This window comes from Candoia aspera, chromosome 3 (genome assembly GCF_035149785.1).
Source record: "Candoia aspera isolate rCanAsp1 chromosome 3, rCanAsp1.hap2, whole genome shotgun sequence".
NCBI classification, from domain to species: domain Eukaryota; kingdom Metazoa; phylum Chordata; class Lepidosauria; order Squamata; family Boidae; genus Candoia; species Candoia aspera.
The window spans coordinates 107,126,633-107,151,005 of record NC_086155.1 but is presented as its reverse complement, the minus strand read 5'-3'; the positions used below and the strand labels follow the sequence as shown (position 1 = coordinate 107,151,005).

General features: G+C 46.6%; 1 protein-coding gene across 1 annotated transcript in view; it reads right to left on the bottom strand.

The window, feature by feature from the left end:
* TNR (tenascin R) overlaps positions 1 to 24,373 on the bottom strand; it is a 126,354-nt gene that overhangs the window by 25,229 nt on the left and 76,752 nt on the right. The window contains exons 13-17 of the mRNA XM_063298490.1: positions 24,106 to 24,249; positions 22,659 to 22,778; positions 21,327 to 21,470; positions 20,796 to 20,926; positions 2,664 to 2,796 (exon numbers count right to left, since the gene is read on the bottom strand). Of these exons, the coding sequence (XP_063154560.1) occupies positions 2,664 to 2,796; positions 20,796 to 20,926; positions 21,327 to 21,470; positions 22,659 to 22,778; positions 24,106 to 24,249 (672 nt within the window). The remainder of the gene's footprint in view (positions 1 to 2,663; positions 2,797 to 20,795; positions 20,927 to 21,326; positions 21,471 to 22,658; positions 22,779 to 24,105; positions 24,250 to 24,373) is intronic.

Here is a 24,373-nt window from a genome sequence, read left to right as displayed (position 1 = left end):
CTTACTGGGAAGAAATAGATGTTAGGTACTAAAACATTTGGCTAGAACTGTTCATTTTTTCTACCCTGGGCTGCAGGGATTCATGAGAGGGGTGCAGGAGGGGTGCTATTGGAGCAATAGCAAGGGAAATGTGAGTGTGAGGGAGAAGTGGTTCTTATCCCACAGAGATGTTTGGTAGGATCCAGGGGAAGGCAAAGATGGGAAGGTGGTCACCCCTGACCCCTCCATGGCAAACTGTCACTTCAACTCCAGCAGAGCAGGCACAAGAGTGTCTGATCTACAGGGGCAGGCGGGTGTGTGTATGTATGTTTAGTTGGCTTATATGGCTGCCCGTCTCACATACGTGACTCTGGGTGGTTAACGATATCGAAAATAATAAAACCATATACCAAAATATAAAACGTATAGCAGCTGGAAACATCAAGATTACAGCTGCACTCCAACACAGAGAAGCAATGGGGTCTTGGAAGACCAAAGGACACATGTCGAAAAATGCACCCCACGTTCAGATTAGGTGCTGTGGTATGTAATCTGCAGGGAGTGTGTGAACAGCTGGTGGCAGCTGGAGAGAAAGAGAACTGACACCAAAAGATCTGCTTCCCTGCTCTTGCCCCGGGTGGCAAGAGAAGTGGTGGAACCGGCTTTTGTTACAAGGGGTGGCAAAAAAAAAAGTGTCTTTATGTGTGCATGTGAAAGAAATGGGGAAGGGTGCTGCCAGTAACTGGACCAAATTCAGCTGCCAGTAACTGGACCAAAGGAGACATTGTCTACCCTACCTGTCTTGTCTCCCTTTCTTCTTTTGTGGGCAGAACCATTCTTCTGCCTCGAAGCAAGATTGAGATTGGAACTATGGGCAGTGCGTTTTATACTAGTGTATGTTTCTGCCAGCTTGTGGCCTGGAGAAAAATCAGTTTAACCCTACAAGGACTCTTTGAAAGCCCTTTGGAAACTCCAGTTAGTAACTCTGTATGTTTTGCAACAGCTATAAATGAATATATGTAACATATTATGTCATTTTGAAGCACCTGTGCTGGCTTGTCAGTCTTTGGGGCACCAGTGTAATGGTGTGGGGGAATGACCTTGGGGGACAGGAGGAAGAGCCACAGCCTAGACCACCCTAATGCAAGAGGTACCTCAGCCCACAGAAGGAAAAGGGGCATGGGAAGCATCTCAGAAGGAACCCTCCCTAGTTTTCTGGAAAGTAAAAGTAAAGGAGGGGAGAAGGGCTTTCAGACTTGCAAGATTCTGTTATTGTAAACTTAAAATAAAGATAGAGCTAGTACTCAATGGTTTGTGCTGCTTGTCCGGATACTTCAGCTGCTTGTTATCTTTGGTAACTGTTAATAGACTTTTGCTGATCAGGACTGAGATGATGAGGTTTTAAAGGATTTGTTTGTAGATAAGAGATGGGATATGGAAAGAAGAGATCATTTGTTGTGTTTTAAGAGGCAGTGATAAGTTACTAAAATTGTTTATACTTGTTGTGATGAAGGGGGAGGTCATTTCTTTATATCTCTCTTTTCTTTTTCTTTATTACATTCTTATTTTTTCTTTCTTTTCTATTTTTTCTATTTTCTATTTTCTATTTTCTGCTTTTCTTTTTTCTTTAGTTTGTATTAGTTTTTTTTTAATCATTGTAGTTGTAATTTTTAATAAAATTACTATTTTAAAAAATTGCCCTTGTCTTAAATTATTCTGTGCTGGATTTATATTTCCTACTGTGATTTTGTTATGTTTCACTTAGCTGTTCCACAAAGAAGTCAAATAATAGAACAAACAGGATAGGAATTCAGTGCTGTTGAAAGAAAATTAAAAAGGAATACGTGGTTTTCTGAAGAAGAAATACATTTGTTTTTCCCTTCCATCATCTATTCATGTCCCTATTTCACTGTTAATTTTGGAAACAGATCACTCTGTCTGGAGAATCTCTATCTTGAACTCATGTGGAACCATTTGCATGATGGGACTGATCCTCTCACCCAACCAGTTCAGTCACTCTGCACACCAGCAATCCTTGAGTTGGGATGACTGGGTCAGTCAAATATCTGCCATTTTTTAGTCATTCCAGTTGTGTAAAGCAGGCTGGGAGATGCACTTCCTTTCCCATTTCCCATTTTTCCCCTCTGTGCTAGATCAGGAAATGAAAAACTGTGGTGGAGTTATTGGGATTCATGCCTTGGGATAGGATGGGAGGTCACATCCCATCCCCACCTATTTCTGTCCCTTATCACTAACCCCCTGTGGCTGCATGGATGTATGTGTGAAAACCTAAACATCTAAAGACCAAGAGTTTGTCTTTGTGGGCCTGTCTACTTGGTTGCCTTTGCTGGGGTCATGACAATGCTACTTCCCGCTTCCATGACTTAGTAAAAAGCAGACAGGTTCCACAACAACTTTTACTTTTGTTTTTTCACATGTGGGAGAGGAAGGAAAATGATCTTTGGCTAGGAGATTTAAGTTTAGTAATAGCAATTTGTGCATGGAGTAGGTTATGAAAGTTGCTCCGGGTTTGAGCTGTTCTGAATCTAAGCAGTTATATTATAGGGAATGATGCAAATCAAACAGTATTCATTTTTAAGAACTACTCCCTTAATAAAACTTTTAAGTATTGGTGGCTATGACAGCCATGGGAAATAGGCTAACAGATGATGTAGCCCTCTCACCTGTAGTGAAGATAGTGGAGGTAAACCCACTCCTCACAGCATCCTGGGCTGCTTGCAGGCGCACAGTGTACTCTGTATTTTCTGAAAGACCTTCTAGACGGATCCAGGTATCTTCTGCATCCACAATCAGCTCCTGTATGTGAATCATCAACAGAATGGAAACACAGATATTAACAGAGATTAAATTGTAGAGCTTGGGTAAGAAACGAGAATGGATAAGAAATGAGGAAAAGGTATCTGGAAGTTCTTTAACATCAAGATGCTGATCTTGAACCTATGACTCGTGGCAGTATGTATCTACCAAGACTTGATCAAAAGGATAGGACTACATGGAAGAATCAGTTATACCAACATGGATGGGTCTCAAATATAATGGAACAGAACAGGCTAGGATGCACTACTCGATTGTTGTCAAAGTTGCAAGATCAGGCTTACTCACTAGTTTGAGTAACCAGAGAATATCCAGTTGCATGAAATCGGCATGAAAAAGGTGGGTGATTGATCTGAGAAGGGACTCGTTTGTGGGGGGGGGGCAGGGGGAATTAATATGCAGAGGAAATGGAAAATATCCCTATAATCCAGTTCAGGAGATTGAAAGCAAGTCATTCAGGATAATTCATTTCTGCTTGATGGAGACTTTCTCATGATAGCAACCTCCATGAGAAACTTCCAAGTTCCACTGTCACATTTTTAATTGATTGATTGATTGACTGATTGAAACAATTTATATAGCAGCCCATCTCACCAGAGTAACTCTAGATGACATACAGAGGGTTAAAAACCAAAACAACGCAATTTACAAAAATAAACATCCATAAACACAATTTACAAAAATAATTATCCAGAAACACAATTTACAGAAATAAACATCCAGAAAAAATAACACTGTTCTACCTCTTTTTCTCAGATTCAGACACTAGAAAACCCCTGCTATCTAGTTCAGTATCCAGTTTTCCATATCCCTATGAGAAGACCTCAAGCAGAACTCTAGTTGTGCACAGTGTCTTTTTTCTACTTGTATTTCCCAGTAAGTGATAGTTAAGAAGCGTCTTGCTCCAAAAATTAGAGGCGGATGTCAACATCACTTCTTGGTCATTGGACAGAGATAAAGGTCTGTATCTATTCTTATCTGACTTGAGGACTGTGTTCTTACATCTAAGAACACTACAGCCCAAGTTAAGAGTATTTTGTTTGTTTATCATGCAGATGTGGGGACTTCCTGGCTGATACTAGAACTTGGAGTTGTATAGACAGGGATTTAATATATTTATTTATTTGAATTTATTAGCAGCCCAACTCCAATGGATTATGTGGCAGTGTACAAAGTCAAAAAATCCATAAAACAGATAAAGCATCAAACCACACAGACAGCCCAGATTAAAACAATCTTACAAACAACACAAATCAAACAAAACAGAGGGCCCAGAAATAAAATAATACATTGATGAATCAACCCCAGGCCTGGGACCAAAGCCAGGTTTTAAGAGCTTTCCAGAACCCTAAGAGAGAGGGTGCCATCCTTATCTCTGGGAGGATGCTATTCCGGGGGGGTCTGTGTGGCTGTGACAGAGAAGGCACCCTTCCTTGGTCCCACAAGATGACAGCATTTAATAGAGGGGACCTGGAGCATACCCACTCTGCTGGAAGGTACGAGGCAGGCAGAAAGGACTGGAGACTAGCAGTGTCTCAGATATCCAGGCCCTCTGCCATATAGGGCTTTATAGGTAATAACCAGCACCTTGAATTGCACTCAAAAGCCAAGTGGCAGCCAATGCAGCCTGTGTAGCAGTCGTTACATAGGCACACCAAGAAGAGGCCATGACTGCTTGTGCCACTGCACCTTGAACCAGCTGTTGCTTCTAGGTAGTCTTCAAGGGCAGCCCCATGTAGAGCGCATTGCAATAATCCAATTGTGAGGTGACCAGGGCATGAATGTAATGGTATGTGAGAATGACCTTGGGAGATGGGGCGAAGAGATGTTGCTTAGGGAACAATCGTATAAGGTGGGGGGAGCCCGCAGCTGCATAACGAGCAGAGAAAGAAACTCAGAAAGGAACCTCCCTAACTAATCAGGCTGTAGAAAGACACAGCGGGAGATCTGTACTTTCAGACTTGCAAGAGTGATGACAGCCCTCACAGGCAGACCAGACAGGAAAGACGACCAGTTGAGCTAATTCTACTTTATTGTAAGGCTACCTGTCATGAGTGCCGTTGAGCTAAAGTAATCAGCGCAATGGCACTCATGACAATGACAAGGAAATAGGTGAAGGGGTACAAGTTAAGTAGCCATCAACCCACAACGACTAACGGCTAACAAACAATAGATAAACGGATCACGGAGCCACCCAAGCCATCAGCAGCAATACCACGGGGATCGCCCAGCTGAAAGCAATCAGCAGAAGAATGAAAACCTGAGGATGGGCGATCCTAGAAACCCTCAACCAATGGCAGGGCAACGCATGGGACAAAGGGGGGTGACGTGACCGAGAGCGAGGGGGCGCTGACCGGCGCGGGGTATTTAAACCCCGCACCGGCGCGCTCCTGTCACTCTCAGCTTTTTCTAACAACGTTGTACCTATCCTGAAATAAACCAGAGCCTGCTTTGCAACCCAGTGTCTGAACGTTATTCAGAGGTAGGCAGCGCATGACATAAAGCTGAGAGTCATAAACTCAGCCTCGCCGAGCCCCACCGGACGACAACGAGCCGCGGGAGGAGTAGACGGCGAGAAGACCAGCAAGATGAGGCCGGAACGGCGCGGGCAAGGAGGGCGAGCCGCGCGGCAAGAGACAGAGGAGGACCGACCGAGGCCAGAGGCACCGCGGACTCCCGGAGCCATGGACGCCCGCCCCACCCGACCCGAGCCTCAGCTCCAACCCCAAGGGGAGATGGCGACGGAGGCAACCCGACCGCGGGAGGGAGCAGCACGACTTCCGAAACCAGCGGAGGACCCCGCGCCCCACATCGCACCCCAGCAACGGGCGTGGAGCGACAGCCCCACGGTGCTCGACACGGAGGAGGACGACGGAGACACCCATCAGACGGAGGAGGAAGCGGACCCGCGGCGGAGGGACGATGAACCCCCCCCCCCCCCCCGAGGACGCGCCAACGGAACCGGCCCCAGCGGCGGTGCGGGCTGTGGACGAGGAGGCACGAGCTGAACTCGCGGCCATGCGGGCTCAGCTGACGGAACTCCGGACCATGCTCCAGGCGCTTATGCCCCCCGCGCCACCCAATGACGTCCCCGCACAAGCCCACACCCCGAGCGAAGCACCGAACCCACACGAGCCAGCGGAAAGCCAGCAGACGGCACAGGCGGCCGACACCACATCCCGGGAAGCGAGAGGCGGGGCCGCGCAAAACGCCCGGGCCCCAAAGGACTTCCCCATCTTCTTCGATGGGACCCCCTCAAAACTCTCGTTTTTCGTCACCAACGCTAGGGAGTTCATGGGGAGGCACGGACACTCCTATGACTCCGAGGCCGACAAGATCGGCGCCGTGGCAATCAAACTCCAAGACAGGGCGGCGGACTGGTACGTCCAACTGTACGAGTCCAGCTCCCCCGCCCTCGCCACCTTCCCTGCTTTCATCAACGAGATGAAAAACTATTTCGAAGACCCCCTAGCCAAAGTACGGGCGAAAAGCGCACTCCAGAGACTTAAACAGGGCGCACGCACGGTCCCTGACTACGCCCTGGAGTTCAAAGCCCTCGCGGGAAAGGTCTGCGACTGGTCTGAGACCACCCTGCTGGAAATCTTCAAAAAGGGGCTCAACCGCGACGTTCTCCAATGGGCCCTCTACCGCGACGACCCAGAAACGTTACACGGGTGGATCCACCTCGCGGGGAAAGCCGAACACGCGCACCGCACCTTCCTTATGACAACCACGGAAGACACAAACTACGTCGGGAAAAAGGTACCCGCACCACACGGGGGGATGGCCGGCCCCATATACCCTAAAAAGAAGTTCAACCGGGAGCCCTGCGGGAGGTGTGGCAAATTAGGGCACAAGACGGCGGACTGCTTCGCCAACCGACCGCCGACCAGCGCGCCCAAGCCCGCCCCGAAAATTAGCCCCAAACCACCCAACCCGGGGCCGCCCCCTCACCGCCGAATGACCGTGGCCACAGCGACACCGGAAGAGGGCTGGGACGCTTACTGGGGAGAAGAGGACAATACCGACCCCGACCAGCCGGCGGGAAATGCTCCCCGCTTGCCCTGAAACGCGTGGCGAGGCAGGCGGCGGGACAGCAACGCGAACCACCTCAACGAAACGACAAAAGCTCCGTAATATTGGCAGCAATTCAACTCTCTGCCGGCAACGGAGCCACCACGGCCGCGGCACTAGTGGACTCGGGGTGCTCAAAAAACCTTATCCACCCCGACCTAGTCGCCAAACTCGAACTCCGCTGCTTCCCCCTCCCCACGCCGCTGGCATTCCACCAGCTGGACGGCTCCACAGCGGGGGGGAAACCAGCCACGCTACAAACCGAGCCGGTCACCCTGCAAATGGGCACTCACACCGAGCGCACATCGTTCGTAGTCACGCCCATCGGACGGCCCATTGCAGTCCTGGGGATGCCATGGCTCGCGAAAAACAACCCGCGGATCAACTGGGCGACCCGCACCTTCACATTCGGCGACGGCGAGTATCGAGCACCAGTACCAGCTGGCAAAAGCAACCCCACGGTAGGACGAGCGGAGGCGACCACACAAGACAACGCCGCTACCACTGCAGACCTACCGGAACAATACGCCGACTTCTCCGAGGTCTTCGGAGAAGCAGAGGCAGACCAACTACCCCCCCACCGCAAGACGGATTGCCGAATCGACCTACTGCCCGACGTCCCCCTACCTAGACCAAAGATCTATTCGATGACCCCGAAGGAGATGGCAACCCTCCGGGAGTTCATCGATAAAAACCTAGACAGGGGATTTATAGAGCCAGCATGCTCACCGGTCGGAGCCCCCGTCCTATTCCGGGAGAAGAAAGACGGGACCCTACGGCTCTGTACCGACTACCGGGGCCTAAACGCGGCTTCCCTGTCCAACAAATACCCCTTACCCCTGGTGAAGGACATGCTCGCCCACCTGTCCACGGGCAAAGTCTTTTCCAAATTGGACCTGCGCGAGGCGTACTATCGCATCCGAATCAGGGAGGGGGACGAATGGAAGACGGCGTTCAACTGCCCCCTAGGCGCTTTCCAGTACAAGGTACTGCCCTTCGGACTCGCGGGGGCCCCTGGGGTGTTCATGCAGCTCATCAATGAGGTACTGCATGAACATCTGTTTAAAGGGGTCCTGGTCTACATCGACGACGTCCTTATTTACACAAAAACATACGAGGAACACGTAACCTTAGTCAGGCAAGTCCTCGACAAGCTCAGAAGGGCGCAGCTCTATGCAAAGCCCACAAAGTGCGAGTTTCACAAAGACCGCCTAGACTATTTGGGGTATCGAATCTCCGGGGACGGCATCGAGATGGACCCCGCAAAAGTCGAAGCGGTACTAAACTGGGAGCGGCCCCGCAACAGACGGCAACTACAGAGCTTCCTGGGATTCGCGAATTTCTACAGGTCCTTCGCCCGGGGGTTCGCTGAGATAGCCCTACCCTTAACGGACCTCCTCAAAACCAAAGGGGTGGGGGACACCAGACGCGCCAAGAACCCAGGCACAGTGCTGAATTGGACTCCCGCGTGCCAGACCGCATTCGACAAGCTGAAAGCGCTGTTCACGACGGAGCCAATCCTCGCGCACCCGGACCCAGAACGGCCGTTCGTGGTCCAAGCCGACGCCTCAGACTTCTCCCTGGGAGCCATCCTCCTACAAAAAGACTCCACGGGGCTCCTGAAACCATGCGCCTACCTGTCAAGGAAGTTCTCCGAGACAGAGAGGCGATGGCACGTCTGGGAGAAAGAAGCCTTTGCGGTGAAATCGGCACTAGAAACATGGCGTCACCTACTCGAGGGAGCCACCCAACCATTCGAGGTCTGGACGGACCACCGGAACCTCGAGGCCCTACGAACGCCTAGACGCCTTAGCCCAAAACAGGTCCGATGGGCACAATTCTTCAGCCGCTTTGATTTCCAGTTGAAGTTCATGCCGGGCAAGAAGAACTTCCTGGCCGACGCCCTCTCCCGGCTGCCCCAAGACGAAGAGCCCGCCCCAGACACCATTGGGACGGTCCTATCCGCCTCGCAACTGGGGATGGCCGTGACCACCCGAAGCGGCGCACGGAGGCAGCTCGACGCTACGGCGCAGCCGACGGCGGGACAACCGGCGACGGAAAGAAGGCAACCGCAACTACCAGGGGGAATGCGCACGGACCTCGCCGCCGCCCTCAAAACCGACCCCTGGTTCCTGGCAAACCCCGACAAGGTAACGATGGCGCAAGACCTAGCATGGGGGGAAGGCAGAATCTACGTCCCGGACTCGCAACGCCAGGCGATCTTGCATAGGTCACACGACGCCAAGCAAGCGGGACACTTTGGGTTCCTCAAGACCCTACACCTAACACGGCGGCAATTCTGGTGGCCCGCGCTCAGGCGAGACGTAAAAACCTACGTGGCGTCCTGCCCAACGTGCGCTCGGGCCAAACGGGCACCAGGCAAACCCGCGGGGCTATTGCAACGGGTGGCAGAACCCTCCCGCCCATGGGAGGAAATCTCTATGGATTTTATAGTGGACCTCCCACCCAGCCAGAAGAAAACGGCCATTTGGGTGGTGAAGGACTACTTCTCAAAGCAGGCCCACTTCATCCCCTGCACGTCAGTCCCATCCTCACAACAACTAGCCAAACTCTTCCTCATCCACGTGTACAGGCTACACGGATGTCCCGCACGTGTGGTGACCGACAGGGGCACACAGTTCACCTCCAAATTCTGGCGGGCCTTCTTGAAGCTGACGGGGACCCAACAGGCCCTGTCTACGGCTTGGCATCCGCAGACGGACGGAGCCACTGAGGTTCTTAATGCCACCTTAGAGCAATTTATACGATCCTATACGAACTACCACCAGGACGACTGGGCTGAACTGCTCCCGTTCGCCGAAGTCGCATACAACAACGCCGTCCACACGAGCACGGGAAAAACCCCGTTCGAAGTAGTCTCGGGGCGCGACTTCGTCCCCATACCGGAGCTACCTCAACCCCCGGAACCCCAGGTGGACGCCAGCGACTGGGGACGGAAGATCGCGGAAGCATGGCCAGTAATCACGGCGGCGCTGAAGGAGGCACAGGCTGCTTACAAAGAGCAGGCCGACAAGCACCGGCGCCAACAACCGACGTTCCAGGCGGGGGACATGGCCTATCTCTCCACCAAGTTCCTAAAGTCAACCCAACCCTCGAAAAAACTGGGGCCTAAGTACATCGGGCCGTTCCGAGTCACGCAAATAGTGAACCCGGTAGCAATACGCCTGGACCTGCCACACAACCTCCGGAGGCTCCACCCGGTGTTCCACACCAGCCTCCTAAAACCGGCAACCACCTCCCGATGGCACCCAAGCACGCCTCAGCCCGCACCGCTTATGATCGACGGGCAACACCACTTCGAGATAAGGGACATCCTCGACTCACGCAAGCAACGAGGAACCCTACACTATCTGGTCAGGTGGAAACACTTCCCCCACCCGGAATGGGTGGCGGCGCACAACGTTAAAGCGCCTGACCTGACCAGAGCATTCCACCGGGCATACCCCGACAAACCGCAATCAAGGTCAGCAAAACCAACCCCCCCCCCCGCAGGCCTCCCCCCGCCTCCCGTGCCCCAAGGGAAGGGGCCCCCCCCAAGCCCGCGACTTGGGTGGACCTTCCCCCCCCCGGGACTCACTCCCCCCGCCCCGGGCCCACGGGGTGGTGACAAACGATCGCCAGCACCCTCCCCCCGCCCCCTGGCCGCGGGGGAGTGGCAAGCAAGTCAACAGGGCAACCTGGGGGCAACGCCCAGGAGACACAACAAAGGCGACGCACTCCAAATAAGCAAAAAAGGGCCCTACCTGGAGCTGAGCAGCACCCGACCAGCCACGCCTCTCGCCTCGCCGAACTGAGCCAAACAAACAGGGTGTGGTTGGAGCATGCGCACCATGGACACACCCTGGGAAGGCACGTGGTAGAGGGAGGAGCAAAGGGAGGGGCGACAACTACTCCGGCGGGAACTTTGAAAAAAAAAAAAAAAAAAAAAAAAAAAAAAATGGCGTTTTGACAGCTCCATGGGGGAAACCCAGAAACCCGGGGGAGAACACTATTCGGAAAGGGGGCAGTATGTCATGAGTGCCGTTGAGCTAAAGTAATCAGCGCAATGGCACTCATGACAATGACAAGGAAATAGGTGAAGGGGTACAAGTTAAGTAGCCATCAACCCACAACGACTAACGGCTAACAAACAATAGATAAACGGATCACGGAGCCACCCAAGCCATCAGCAGCAATACCACGGGGATCGCCCAGCTGAAAGCAATCAGCAGAAGAATGAAAACCTGAGGATGGGCGATCCTAGAAACCCTCAACCAATGGCAGGGCAACGCATGGGACAAAGGGGGGTGACGTGACCGAGAGCGAGGGGGCGCTGACCGGCGCGGGGTATTTAAACCCCGCACCGGCGCGCTCCTGTCACTCTCAGCTTTTTCTAACAACGTTGTACCTATCCTGAAATAAACCAGAGCCTGCTTTGCAACCCAGTGTCTGAACGTTATTCAGAGGTAGGCAGCGCATGACACTACCTTAACAGAATCTTGCAAGTCTAAAGCTGTCTGGGATTGCTAACATAAGGCCTCTCTATGATGTTGCTTCAAACTAGGTAAGTGTCATAGACTGCATTTAGATGACAATTCTGAACTCGCATTGGATTGCTAAAGTAACGCTGTAGTTAACTTTCCCCTTGTTTCCCCTGCTGCTATGGACTCCATTTTGTGACATGCGGTAATAAAGCAAACTTTCCAAGATTTGTTGTTTTGATCTCTCTTAAGCAAAAGAGAGATTCATGAAACCAGGTGGTTTCCCTGATTCTCCCTGCCCATAGAACAGGAATCAACCGCGGTTTTTAAAAGCTGGTCTTTGACTAACCTGGAAACTTTAGTGCTTACATTTCAATTCTCCATTCACTATTATAGGCCTCACAGGGATTGCTAACATGCAAGTCTGATCGAGGAGAGGGTGCAACTGGCACACAAGATGAACCTGTGCAAAGGCCCTCCTGGCTACTGCTGCCACCTGCTCTTTGAGCAGTAACTAAGAGTTCAGAAGGAGCCCCAGGTTGCACACCAGTCTTGGATAGGGAAGTACAGCCTTATCCAAGACCAGTGATAGTAACATCACCAACCCTGGGGGCCCAAACAGCTACAGCCACTCAGTCTTGTCATGATTAAGCCGAAGTCTGTTCTGCCCCATCCAGACCCAAAGAGCCTCCAGACACTGGGGCAATACATCAACAGCTTTACCTGTGCCACTCGGGGTTGAGATGTAGAGCTGGGTATCATCAGCATACAGATGATACTGAACCCTGAACTGGATGACCTCATCCAGTGGTTTCCTGTTAAACAGGAGAGGGGAGATTGGGAAGTCCTGAGGCATCCCACACATGAGGGACCATGGATGTGATCTCTTGTCCATCCACACCAACTGGAACTGACTGCTGAGGAAAGATGTGAACCACTGGAACACAGTACCTCCCACTCCTAACCCCCACAGCCAGTCCAGAAGGACACTGTGGTCAACAGTATCAAAAGCCACTTAGACATCAAGGAGTACTCAGATGGATGCACCATCCCCATCCTGGCTCCACCAAAGGTCACCAACAAGCACAACCAATGCTATCTCCGTATTGTACCCTAGTCTGAAAGCAGACTGAAATGGGTCCAGACAATCCATTTCTACCAAGATCCTTTGCAGCTGTCATCTAACCACTTTTCCACAAATTTCTCCAAAAAGGGAAGATTGAAAACTGGCTGATAATCCAGGGAAGGGTCCAGCAATGACCTCTTGAGGGGGCATACCACTGCCTCCTTCAAGGCTGGTGGGACCACCCCCTCTCTCAAAGAGGCTGAAACCACTGCATGGACCCACCCTGTGGCGAGACTGCCTTAATAACCCAGGAGGGGCCAGTGTCTAACAAATAGGTGGCTGAACTGAGAGACAAAAGGACCTTGTCCATTTCCAAAGGCATAACAGAATCAAAATCAGTCCAAATAACATCACAAGACTGTGCCCTGGGCAACTTATCTGGACTTGCCCAGTCAGAATCTGACTCTGAGTGAATCCAAGCAATTCTGTCTGCCAGATACCATGAATATTCCTCACCATGGCCCTGCAAGTGATCCTGTGGCCCAGTTTCTTCAATAGGGAGCAGGTGACCCTAAATGGGGCCACTGGGCAGCTATCAGCAGACGCAGTAAGGGCAGAGGAGTAACAGATTCAAGGATGCAGGTCTCTGCTAGGCAAAAACTATAGAAGCCACTTAGAAAGAATTCCAGTGATTGCCAAGTATAATATGAAAACCCACTTTCTGCTGTCCACATTGAACAACAACCTGGAGGCCTCTTGCTTTTGGATAAGTGGGAGAAGTTCCACTTTTTCCTTTTTATGGTCATGGACTAGTCCGATTTCAGGCTGTTTCCTTCTGACTATGCCAAAACTAAATCTCACAAGGCCACAGAAACAGAACCCTGTACCAAGGTTACAATTTTGTTGTTGTTTATTTGTTCAGTTGCTTCCGACTCTTTGTGACTTCATGGACCAGCCCACGCCAGAGCTTCCTGTCGGTCGTCAACAACCAGCTCCAAGGCACTCTCAGAATTTTCCTCCAACACCACAGTTCCAAAGCATTGATCTTCCTTCTCTCAGCCTTCCTTACGGTCCAGCTCTCGCAGCCATATGTTACTATGGGGAACACCATTGCTTTAACTATGCGGACCTTTGTTGTCAGTGTGATGTCTCTGCTCTTAACTATTTTATTGAGATTTGTCATTGCTCTCCTCCCAAGGATTAAACGTATTCTGATTTCCTGTCTGCAGTCAGCATCTGCAGTAATCTTTGCACCTAGAAATACAAAGTCTTTCACTGCCCCTACATTTTCTCCCTCTATTTGCCAGTTATCAATCAAGCTGTTTGCCATAATCTTGGTTTTTTGAGGTTTAGCTGCAAGCCAGCTTTTGCACTTTCTTCTTTCACCTTCATCATAAGGCTTCTCAGTTCCTCTTCGCTTTCAGCCATCAAAGTGGTATCATCTGCATATCTGAGATTGTTAATGTTTCTTCCAGCGATTTTGACCCCAGCCTTGGATTCCTCAAGCCTAGCACATTGCACAATGTGTTCTGCATACATACCCATTTTTGCCTGGAATTTACCTCCGATTTTTCTAATTTTCTGGAAGAGGTCTCTTGTCCTTCCTATTCTATTGTCTTCTTCCAGTTCCATGCATTGCTTGTCTAAAAATAATTTCTTATCTCTTCTGGCTAAACTCTGGAATTTTTCATTTAATTGGGCATATCTCCCTCTATCGCTGTTGCCTTTTGCTTTCCTTCTTTCTTGGGCTACTTCTAGTGTCTCAGCAGACAGCCATTTTGCCTTCTTGGTTTTCTCTTTCTTTGGGATGTATTTTGTTGCTGCCTCCTGAACAATGTTGCGAACTTCTGTCCATAGTTCTTCCAGGACCGTATCTACTAAGTCCAGTCCCTTAAATCTATTCTTCACCTCCACTGCGTATTCCTTAGGAATATTAGTGAGCTAATATCTAGCTGATCTGTGGGTCTTCCCTAATCTCTTTAGTCTGATCCTAAATTGTGCAAGAAGAAGTTCATGATCGGAACTACAGTCAGCTCCAGGTCTTGTTTTTACTGACTGTATAGATGTCTGCCACCTTTGGCTGCAAAGGATGTAGTCAATCTGATTTCGGTGTTGTCCATCTGGTGAAGTCCATGTATAAAGCCGTCTCTTAGGTTGTTGGAAGAGAGTGTTTGCTATGCAGAGTGAGTTGTCTTGGCAAAATTCTATCAGCCTATGTCCTGCTTTGTTTTGTTCTCCCAGGCCATGCTGACCTGTAATTCCAGGTGTCATTTGACTGCCCACCTTAGCATTCCAGTCTCCTGTGATGAAAATAACATCTCTTTTAGGCATGTTGTCCAGTAGGTGCTGCAGATCCTCATAGAACTGCTCTACTTCAGCTTCTTCAGCATCTGTGGTTGGGGCATATATTTTGATCACTGTGATGTTAGATGGCTTGCCCTGAATTCGAATTGAGATCATTCTCTTGTTTTTTGGATTGTATCCAAGCACTGCTTTAGCCACTTTACTATTAATTATGAAGGCTACTCCATTTCTTCTGTGGTCCTCTTGTCCACAGTAGTAGATCTGGTGGTCATTTGATGTGAAGTGGCCCATTCCAGTCCATTTCAGTTCACTGACGCCCAAAATGTCTATCTTTAACCTTGACATCTCACCAATAACCACATCCAATTTGCCCTGGCTCATAGATCTTACATTCCAGGTTCCAATGGTGTGTTGATCCTTAGAATATCGGATTCGCCGTTCACCACCAGCACCGTTGGCCACTAGCTGTCCTTTCGGCTTTGAGCTAGCTGCGTCATCATGTCTGGGGCTAGTTGAACTCATCCTCTGTTCCTCCCCAGTAGCATTTTGACCACCTTCCGACCTGGGGGGTCTCATCTTCCGATGGTATACCGACACATCTCTGGTTGTACTGATCCATTTAGTTTTCACGGCAAGAATACTGGGGTGGGTTGCCATTACCTTCCCCAGGGATCGCATTTAGTCTGACCTCTCTGTCATGACCTTCCCGTCTTGGGTGGCCCTTCACGGTTTAGCTCATGGTGTCATTGAGGTGCTCAAGCTCCAGCACCACAACAAGGTAACGATCCTTTGCTGAAGAAGGTTACAATTTACCTTTGTGAAAAACCAAAAAACATTCAAAATAGTTCCTTCTTTATGCTCAGGGCTGGATTAAGGCCAACTGATGCCCTGAGGAAAACCCAGCAATGGTGCCCCTTGATGGAAGCAAAACTCTCACACCATGAGATGGAAACAAATGTGACATCTGATGTCACCTTCAAACCAAACTTTTAAATTTTAGTCATTCAACATGCCAGAGAAACCTTTTTTTTTAAACAATGAAGATTAAAATGGAACACAACAGGTAAGAACAATCACAAAAAAATTGACTAAATTCAAGTGTGGCAATGGAAGAGTTAAGGCATGATAGCTGGGGGAAAAAACTCTGTGGTGCCCCCCTTTCCTTGGTGCCTTAAGCATGTGTTTATTTTGCTTAATGGTTAACCTATTGTGCTTATGCTATAGTCACTGGAAAAGTGTATCTGTTTGTAATTTTTCTAAGATTCTGTTTTCTTTTTTGCCACTTATACTTAGTATCTAAAATGGCAAGGCCCCAACCATTATCACAAAGCTGTTCTTTCAGCTGGTATTGTTCCCCAAGGAAATTCAAGTAATGATGAATTCATTTTAAATTCCAAGTCTCTTGACAGTCCTAAATATACATTCAATGGCTGGCTTCAAATTCCACCACTTATTCCATCAGGTAGACAAAAATTTAAGAGCCCTAATAATGGGAACTGATCCATGAAGCAGCATCATAGCCAGCTGGCATTTTTGTTAAACTATGTAATTTGGGCGAAGTATGGAAATGAAACTCACTGTAGAATCCTAGAGGAAGAAGGTAACAAATCATGTAATGGTTCACTGCAATGTATGGCCCAACCATTGAGATCCTATTTTTTAAGCGTAAAGAGGAATCTAGGAATAAGTTGGTGACAGTACATAGTACTTTTTGTTGAACAGTGGGCTTTACATATCTCTTTTAGATATTCTATAGGGGAAACCCAACAAGTATAAAATTCTGATTGTTTCTTGAATCAGGATATCAAACATGAAAGATGCATCTTCCACATAATTTCTGTGCAGAAAAATGTTCTTGCAAATTAGTCTAATAGTACAGTACATTAAAAATATAAGGACTGTGCAAATCCTCAGAAAGAGATGCTTTGCAATGTACGGGAACACATATGAAATATCTCTCTTAAATTGTTAAAGCTGCTGTGCCTTTTTCCAGTTTGCATAGCTGCTTTGAAAACTGCTCCCAGCAAACAAGTAGACAGCTAGAAAGTTGATGAATCAGTTGCACAATCCTGAAATAAGATGCAGCTGCTTTAATGATCTGAAGACAGATGAATCATACGTGCTCCCACATGTTGTGAAGCACCTCTTTCAAAAGATTTGCATGGCTTACTAAAATGTAAGACCTAGAAGCTAAGATTTAGGCAGCAACTTGCTATTTACCAATCACTCTTTAGCTAATAGAACTATGAATTCTGCCCAGATATGAATCAGCTCCCTTATCTTGCAATGCCAGTTGAAGTGAATTCATATAATTGCAGTGATGAACAATGTAACACACATGTGGCAGGTTAGGGCTGCTTATAGAAGTTTACTGGAGGGCCAAATGACAGCCAACTTAATTTGCATTCTCACTAAACCACTTTCCTCTGAACTGGGCTTCATTCCAGTTTCACAGCTTGATTGGCCTGCTATTTAGCTGCCTCTGAATGGGTTCTGTGACTTACATTTCCTGCAAGATATTTTCAGATACAAAATGAGATGGAACATGGCTCTAAAAGCTTTGCTGCTTGATCAGCTTTTTGCACAGCAAAAATATGCTTTTACATTTTTCTGAAAAAAAAGTCTGTTGTATTTGCTTCGTTTATAGAGCATAATTGTCAGACAGTATAGTAAAAAGTATACAGTTAAATATAAGTGGCCTCTCCCTGTGTGCTGATCCTGTGGCACGCTTTGATTTACTGAGGAGCTCCAGGGATGAAGCACCAGAATAGTTGCCTGGAACTCTGTTAGAGGAAGACTTGGAGCAAGTCTGACTGAACATAGATAAGAGTCCATTTTATTGATTACCCTATGGTGATAAGGGCAGCGAAACGTCAATATTTCCCTGCCATTACTGCATCCACCGATAGCCGCCCTGGTCCCTGTTAGGTAGGGGTGGGCCACAGGAACATCAACAGGGCCACTGGGATATATCTGCAGGAATATGCTGGCTATCTGGTAGATAAAGTCATTCAGATCTGCTCTGACGTGGACTCCAACTGGGCAGGTCCAGCCAAGGTGCCTGGGGCTTGGTCTTGTGGTGTGATCTGGGATGAGTTTTAACTGGTGACTCCTGAGAAAGTGGACAGGAGCCTCTGCACTGTTAGCTTGGCCACCTTTTGCTGGATCCAGCTCCCTCCTAGATAATGAAAGCAGGCAGGGTGTCATGGGTACTGATGGCGAGCAGGAGGGGGCCTCTATCCAGGGGGGAAAATGCATGCATAGTACTGAGGAGTTAAGCAGCCATTCAAAGAGACACAGATCAGACCTGCCTTAACCTTTGGGTTTTATCTGTCTGGGTTTTCCCCACGCTTCTTCAGTTTGTTAGGATTTTCTGTCTAATGTAGCAGTAATAAAGTACTAGAGACCTATTCCTTGTCTCAGTGTGGTTCCTGGCTGTTAGGACACAGGGAACCTGCCCTGCATCTGAGTCCATGCTGTGGTGTCTGCCACTTTGAGGTGGGGATGGTGCCTCCAGCCTTAAAAGAGGCAGTGGTATGTTCCCTCCTCAAGAGGCCATCCTAGGACCCAACTACCACCAGTCTCCAACCTTTCTTTGTGGGGAAGGTTATTGAGAAAGGGGTTAGACTGTAGCTTCGGAGAACCTTGGAGGAAAAGGATTATTTAGACAAATTTCAGTTAGGTTTCAAGCTGGGATTTTGTATGAAGACAGTCTTGGTCACGCTTGTAGATGACCTATGAGAGAGTTGAGTGATGCCATCCACCAGTTTGGGGTTTGGTATCATCAGGCCGGCTAAGTGAGACTGTTGAGGTCCGGGCCTAGTGCCTGAAGCCTTTGCAGGCCTGGATAGGGAGGAACATCTCCAACTCAATCCTATGAAGACTGAGTGGCTGTGAGTTTGGAACTACCTGGTTTCATCTTTGACTTGGAATGGGTTACATTTCTTCATTCAAGAGTAGTATGCAATCTGGGTCTTCATAAGCTTATAGCTCCTGATCAACGAGCAGGTGGCAGCTGGGGCCAGGAAGGCCCTTGTACCAGTTGCACCCTTTCCTGGATTGGGAGGTCCTTCAGACAGTCACTCATGCCCTAGTTACCTCATGGCTCAACTATTGCAACACACTCTACTTAGGGTTGCCCTTGAAGACCACTCAGAAGCTTCAGCTGGTCCAGAATGCAGTGGTGAAAGCAGTATGGGTATGCCTCAGTATGCCCATGTAATACCTCTGCTCCACAAGCTGCACTGGTTGGCAGTTTACTTCTGGGTGCAATTCAAGGTGAGGTTGTGACCTATTAAACCCTACATAGCATAGGGCCCAGTTATTTGAGGGACTGCCTATGTCCCCTGGGATCTGCCTGGTCAATTCAAGCTGACAGGGTTGGCAGACTCCAGGATCCTTCGATTAAACAATGCCACCTATCAGGACCCAGGAAGTTTGCCTTTGCTTGGCTGTTCTCCCAGGCCTTGGGATAGGGTGGTTGGTGCCCCCTTTGTTGGATGTTAGTTGGTGGTGGGATGTTTTAGGGTTTGCCGGGTTCATCATCTTGCTCCCCTTTTTCTTTGTCTGAGTCTGGTTCTGTTGTTGGCTTGTTTCTGTTATATTGTTTTTATATTGCTTTGGTGTCCTGTGAGCCACCCAGAGTCATTGGTGTTGGGCAGCATCAAATTAAATCAAATCAAATCCATAAAGCTTTACAAAGATGTTGCTAAAAATCTTTAAAAAGTTGTGTGCAAGTTTGGATAGAAATGACATTAGCCCACTTCACTCTCTGCAGTATTTGGCAGGACGATTGATGGAAATGGCTTCTGTGAAGGCTTAGGGTGTTTTTAGCTAGGGGAAGTTAATGTTCTTTTTGGGTAAAAACAGCACATAAAATCTATTTAATAAATCATATCTTTAAAAAGATGGAGGTTGAAGTATCTTATCTCTTGTACAATTCCCCTGCAATTGGTAAAGATATGAGGTTATTCCTAATTCTGCTTCTCTTCTGTGACTACAGAATGGCTCTAATAGAGGTGGGGAAATGCTCTGAATACTGTAACTGTGTGAAAGGATTCTGCATCATATAAGGGAAGACTCTAGCCAGCTTTGCTTGCTTGCTGGTTGCTTCCTTCCATTAGTTTTTCATACTATGCAGGCGTGAGTGCTATCTTATTGTAATAACAATGCCATAAAACTACTACAATAGATCATAAATAAAATTGTAAATGTTCCCTCAATTTGAGATCTACTCTCAGTAACTACATAAAGATGCCAATTTAGTTTTCTAGGCAACAGTATAAAAACGGCTTGCTAGTGCCTTCCATGATATTATTTCAACTTTCCAGTCTAGTGTACAGTCCTGGAGTGTTCTGCTGGTCTCTCATCTGAGTAGTCCCATGTGCCCCATTATTGGCTATACATGACTGGTTGCCCAGAACAAGGGACTGGTTGAAACTGAAGTCTGTGTTTACAACAGAATCAGTGTTTACAATGTTTTGCAGCAGAAACAAATAAATATCCTTCTATTTAAGAAACATATTTTTCTTTTCTTGTTATTCTCCCCACCCCACAATCCAAAGGGCTCCATACTTTACAGTATTAAGTAATACACATCAAATCAAATATATGATTCTTGATTTGTAGGAGCATTAGGAATTATGAAACAATGGAAGCCAAGTCAAAACAAACTAGGGAGGAGAAATGACTTGTATTACAATTGTGTTACTCTGTAGATGAATTCAGGACTCCCTAGGGTCATTATCTGCAAGCAAAACTTACAAAAGAAAAATCTCGAAGTAGCTTTTGGTTTGATTCAACGACTGATCGTTATAGACCACAAGTGGGCAAACCTGGCCACTATCCAAAAATCAGTGGTATCAGTTCCTGCCATTAAAAGGTAGAAAACTCATGAGAATTGTAGTGTAAGTATACAGGAAACCTGAAAATAGGCTTAACATAGATGCTCGCTTACTTCGGCTACTATGGCCCCCACCTCCTCCCCAAATCTTTGATACAGGCTCAGCCACAAAAGGTTGCCAGCCCGTTACAGAGCTCCAAGATGAAGGACCCACCTTGCGACTTCCATCAGGAGATCTGTATATCATGATGTAGTTCTCAATCTCAGCTATGGGAGGAAGCCATGAAAGAAGTGCACTTCGCCGAGTCACTTCACTTGCTGTCAGATTTGATGGTGGATCCAAAACTGTAAAGTTAGAAAAGGGATAGAAGAAGAGGCCTACATATCTATGTGGAGGGTGATGATGATAATTTTAAAAAAAAGACTCATGCAGAAGTTTGTAATTTTCCAGGGGATAAAATGCCTGCCAGGTTCTTCAGGCTCAGTGGGATCAATAAAGGTTCCACCCCACTACAGAAGAAACTGGCCATCACTCCTCTACATTATTTTTAATGTTTTTTAAACAATCTTGAGCAGGAGTGGCAGCAGAAAAGGAAAGGTATACAATAAATCACTGAGCTTAACCCAGAAAACATAGATGCAATTGTGGCTTATCTGAATCAAGCAATATCTTCCTTTCATTTCTTCCCAGTATTTGAAATCAACTTGTAAATTCCTATCAGAGGGAAGAATATGTTATACTTACGAGTGGTGAAGTTGGTGAAAATAGTTCTGCTAGTGACCGGTCCATTGATAGCATACATAGTGACTTTATAGCTGGTACTGGGAAGCAAACTGATAAGCTTATATTCTTGGTTGGTCCCATCCACCAGAATAGTTTCTCCTGCAACTGAAATTAGAAGGCAAAAGGACTGAACAGAACATGAGGCTAGTGTGGGATCCAACTGGAAACAAGAATTAGAGTTAATTGTCAAATAGCTCATTCAATCTTACAAAGGAAAAGAAGAGTAGAATCACACAATCAGCTTTCAGATATCATATTAATTCTGACAACTTTCTCCATGCAATATTTCAGCTTTATTAATAACATAGACTTCAGCAAGGTTATAATCAGATACAAATTTGGCAAATCTCAAAAACTGGGTCTGCTGAATTCATGTTAAGTCATGATTCAAGCTTGTGGAAGATTCATTTTTAATACTGGGATAAACATGGAGATTCATTGCTATGTCACAACTGGGAACTATTCTATGATTCATACACAATATTACTTCTTGGTAGTGAAAAATGGGTTGGTGTGAATTCATCCTATATTGCAGGAATCCTGCCTGAAGTAAATAATGTTGAAGAAGGACAACAAAGCAGCTCTTACTTTTTGTCCTGAATTAGTTACTTCTTCTAATTTCTGCAAGGGAACAGTATTGAGTCAATGGCTAATTGTCTTATTAACTAACAGCAAACACTTCTAAAAATATGGTTCTTCTTCTATCTTTTCTCTACAAATTTCAGACAAAATTCTGCTTCCTTGAAATGTAGCAAAGTGTAGAGATGGACAAGGTCTGAAAGCATAACAACTGAAAAAAATTAAGAACAGCTGACCTTCATTTATCTGGGACTGGGAAAGATGGAAGGCCTGGCCAAAATCTGATACTTAAAGTGCCAGTTAGAACCCTATGGCCCCCTTAATTTTTTTTTAAAATTTACTATTAAGTTTTAAAAAATGCAGAAAAACAGAAAACGAAGCCAACTAACTTTTAAAAAACTACAAGAAAACAAACTATAAACAAAAAGAAAAATATAAGAAACGATAATAACAAACAAAACAGAAAAAAGGAAAAAGAAAATTATAAACTATCTATCATCTATATATCAAGTATCGAAAAATATATAAAGATTTCAGATTAAAAGAAAATTAAAAAAAATAGAATGAAATTTGTGCCAAGGGGAAACATACTGCAGCATTTTATGATTAATATCAACTTTCACCAATGGCCCCAGTCTCTGGTATTTATCTCAGGTGATCAAAGGTGGTTGCCCCAATTCCATGCTGAGTCCTGATCATTAAGTAAAGACATACCACTGTCATGGGTAAGCACAATGGCATAATTTTCGACTTCAACCACAGGTGGGTCCCACTTTAGCAGGCTTTCTGTTGGGGTAATGTTTATGGCAATCAAATTCTTTGGATGATCCATGGCTGCAAAAGAGGCAAAAAACAAGGTGAGGGAGCCATCAAAATAATCATGTAGTCATTTCAACCATTAGTGATGATGAAAAAAATAAGATCAAAACAATAGTAAGCATACTAAAGGCCAAAGGTTATGCAGGAAAATAATGTTATGACAGCAAAACCCTCATGGAACTTTTGTAAGCCACCCAGAGTCATTGATTGATGGATGGACAAATGTTTTAGATCAATCACATCAACAAGTACCCACTTAAAATTCATTATCCATGAAGCATTTGATTCTTTGCCGCAGCCTTCCTTGAAGTTGCTGTGCTTCAAGCTTAGATTTTACTAGACTATGGAAGTAACTGGTTTAGAACATGTTTGGATTACCTCTTTAGCAATAACTTAGCACTAACACATGACAAGAGATATTTTGAGTTTTCACCTCCCTCCCCTCACAAAAAAAAAAAAGGAAAGAGAATTATATAAGCTGAAAAGCTGCCTATCTATTTGCCTATCTATACCTGTAAGTTTAGAGAAACACTATTCAATGTACTCCACTGTACTAGCCATATTATTATTGTTCCATCAGGATGGATTCTGAGATAATATCAGAAGAGGCTAATTACAGGAACATCTGGAATAGGATAGGCAATTTGTGGACCACACTTTAGACTCAGCACTCTTTTGCTACTCCTGAATTATTCCCAAGAATGCCCAAATTCAGATAGTATGATTTTCAGGTCAACATTAAAGTAAAGATGTAAATACAAGTGAATGCTTCACAAACAGGTTTTTCTGATCTGTGTCCCTTAGGCAACTTGAAAGGGTGAGTTGCAGCCTCAAGTCCAAAACAAGTTGCCTCTGATTTAGAATAATACAAGCTGATTCCGCTGGGGTAGAATATTTTACATATTGTTTACTATTAGTCCTCCCTTTATAACTTTCTTCTCAGTGGGCAGTAATGGAACTTTGTCCCAAAGGAAGAATTCAAAATTTATTTGCCAAATTAACAACAGTTGTCTCTTTACTTTGTCAGAGCCCATGTACCCAGTAGCTATTTAGTGAAATATATGAACCTGAATACTAGTTCAATATGACCAATGCAGTTTGATGCTTAGACTTCTAAACAGAGCATGGCAGGAACTCATTAATGCAATAAGATTGGAACGTTCTTTGGCTTCCCCAAATTTGCTTCCATTGAAACGTCTAGTTCCTGAGTCACAGTCAAACTCAAGGGGATCAGTGGGATACCAGGTCATCCTATAATTAGCCAATACTGCTGTTCCATCATGATGCCATCTTTTTCCCAAATAAACTTGTTGAACTCTATTTTCAAAGAGGCACCTCATACCTGTATACATGGCGTGTAAGAGTGGCTCACTTTCCTCTCTGCCCCTTATACTCTTCAGGCTGATTTCATATTCAGTTGAAGGCTGCAGGTAGTTGAGAGTATATTCAGTGACACCTTTCGCAATAACTGTGCTGTCACCTCGCCCTGTATGAATTGAGAAAATGACCTTGTTATTCTCAGCAAATGTAGGCATTCCAAATACAGCCTGAGAAATGTGAGGTGGTATCCAGGCAGAGTCTCCAGTCTTAGTTCCATTGCCTTGTGATGC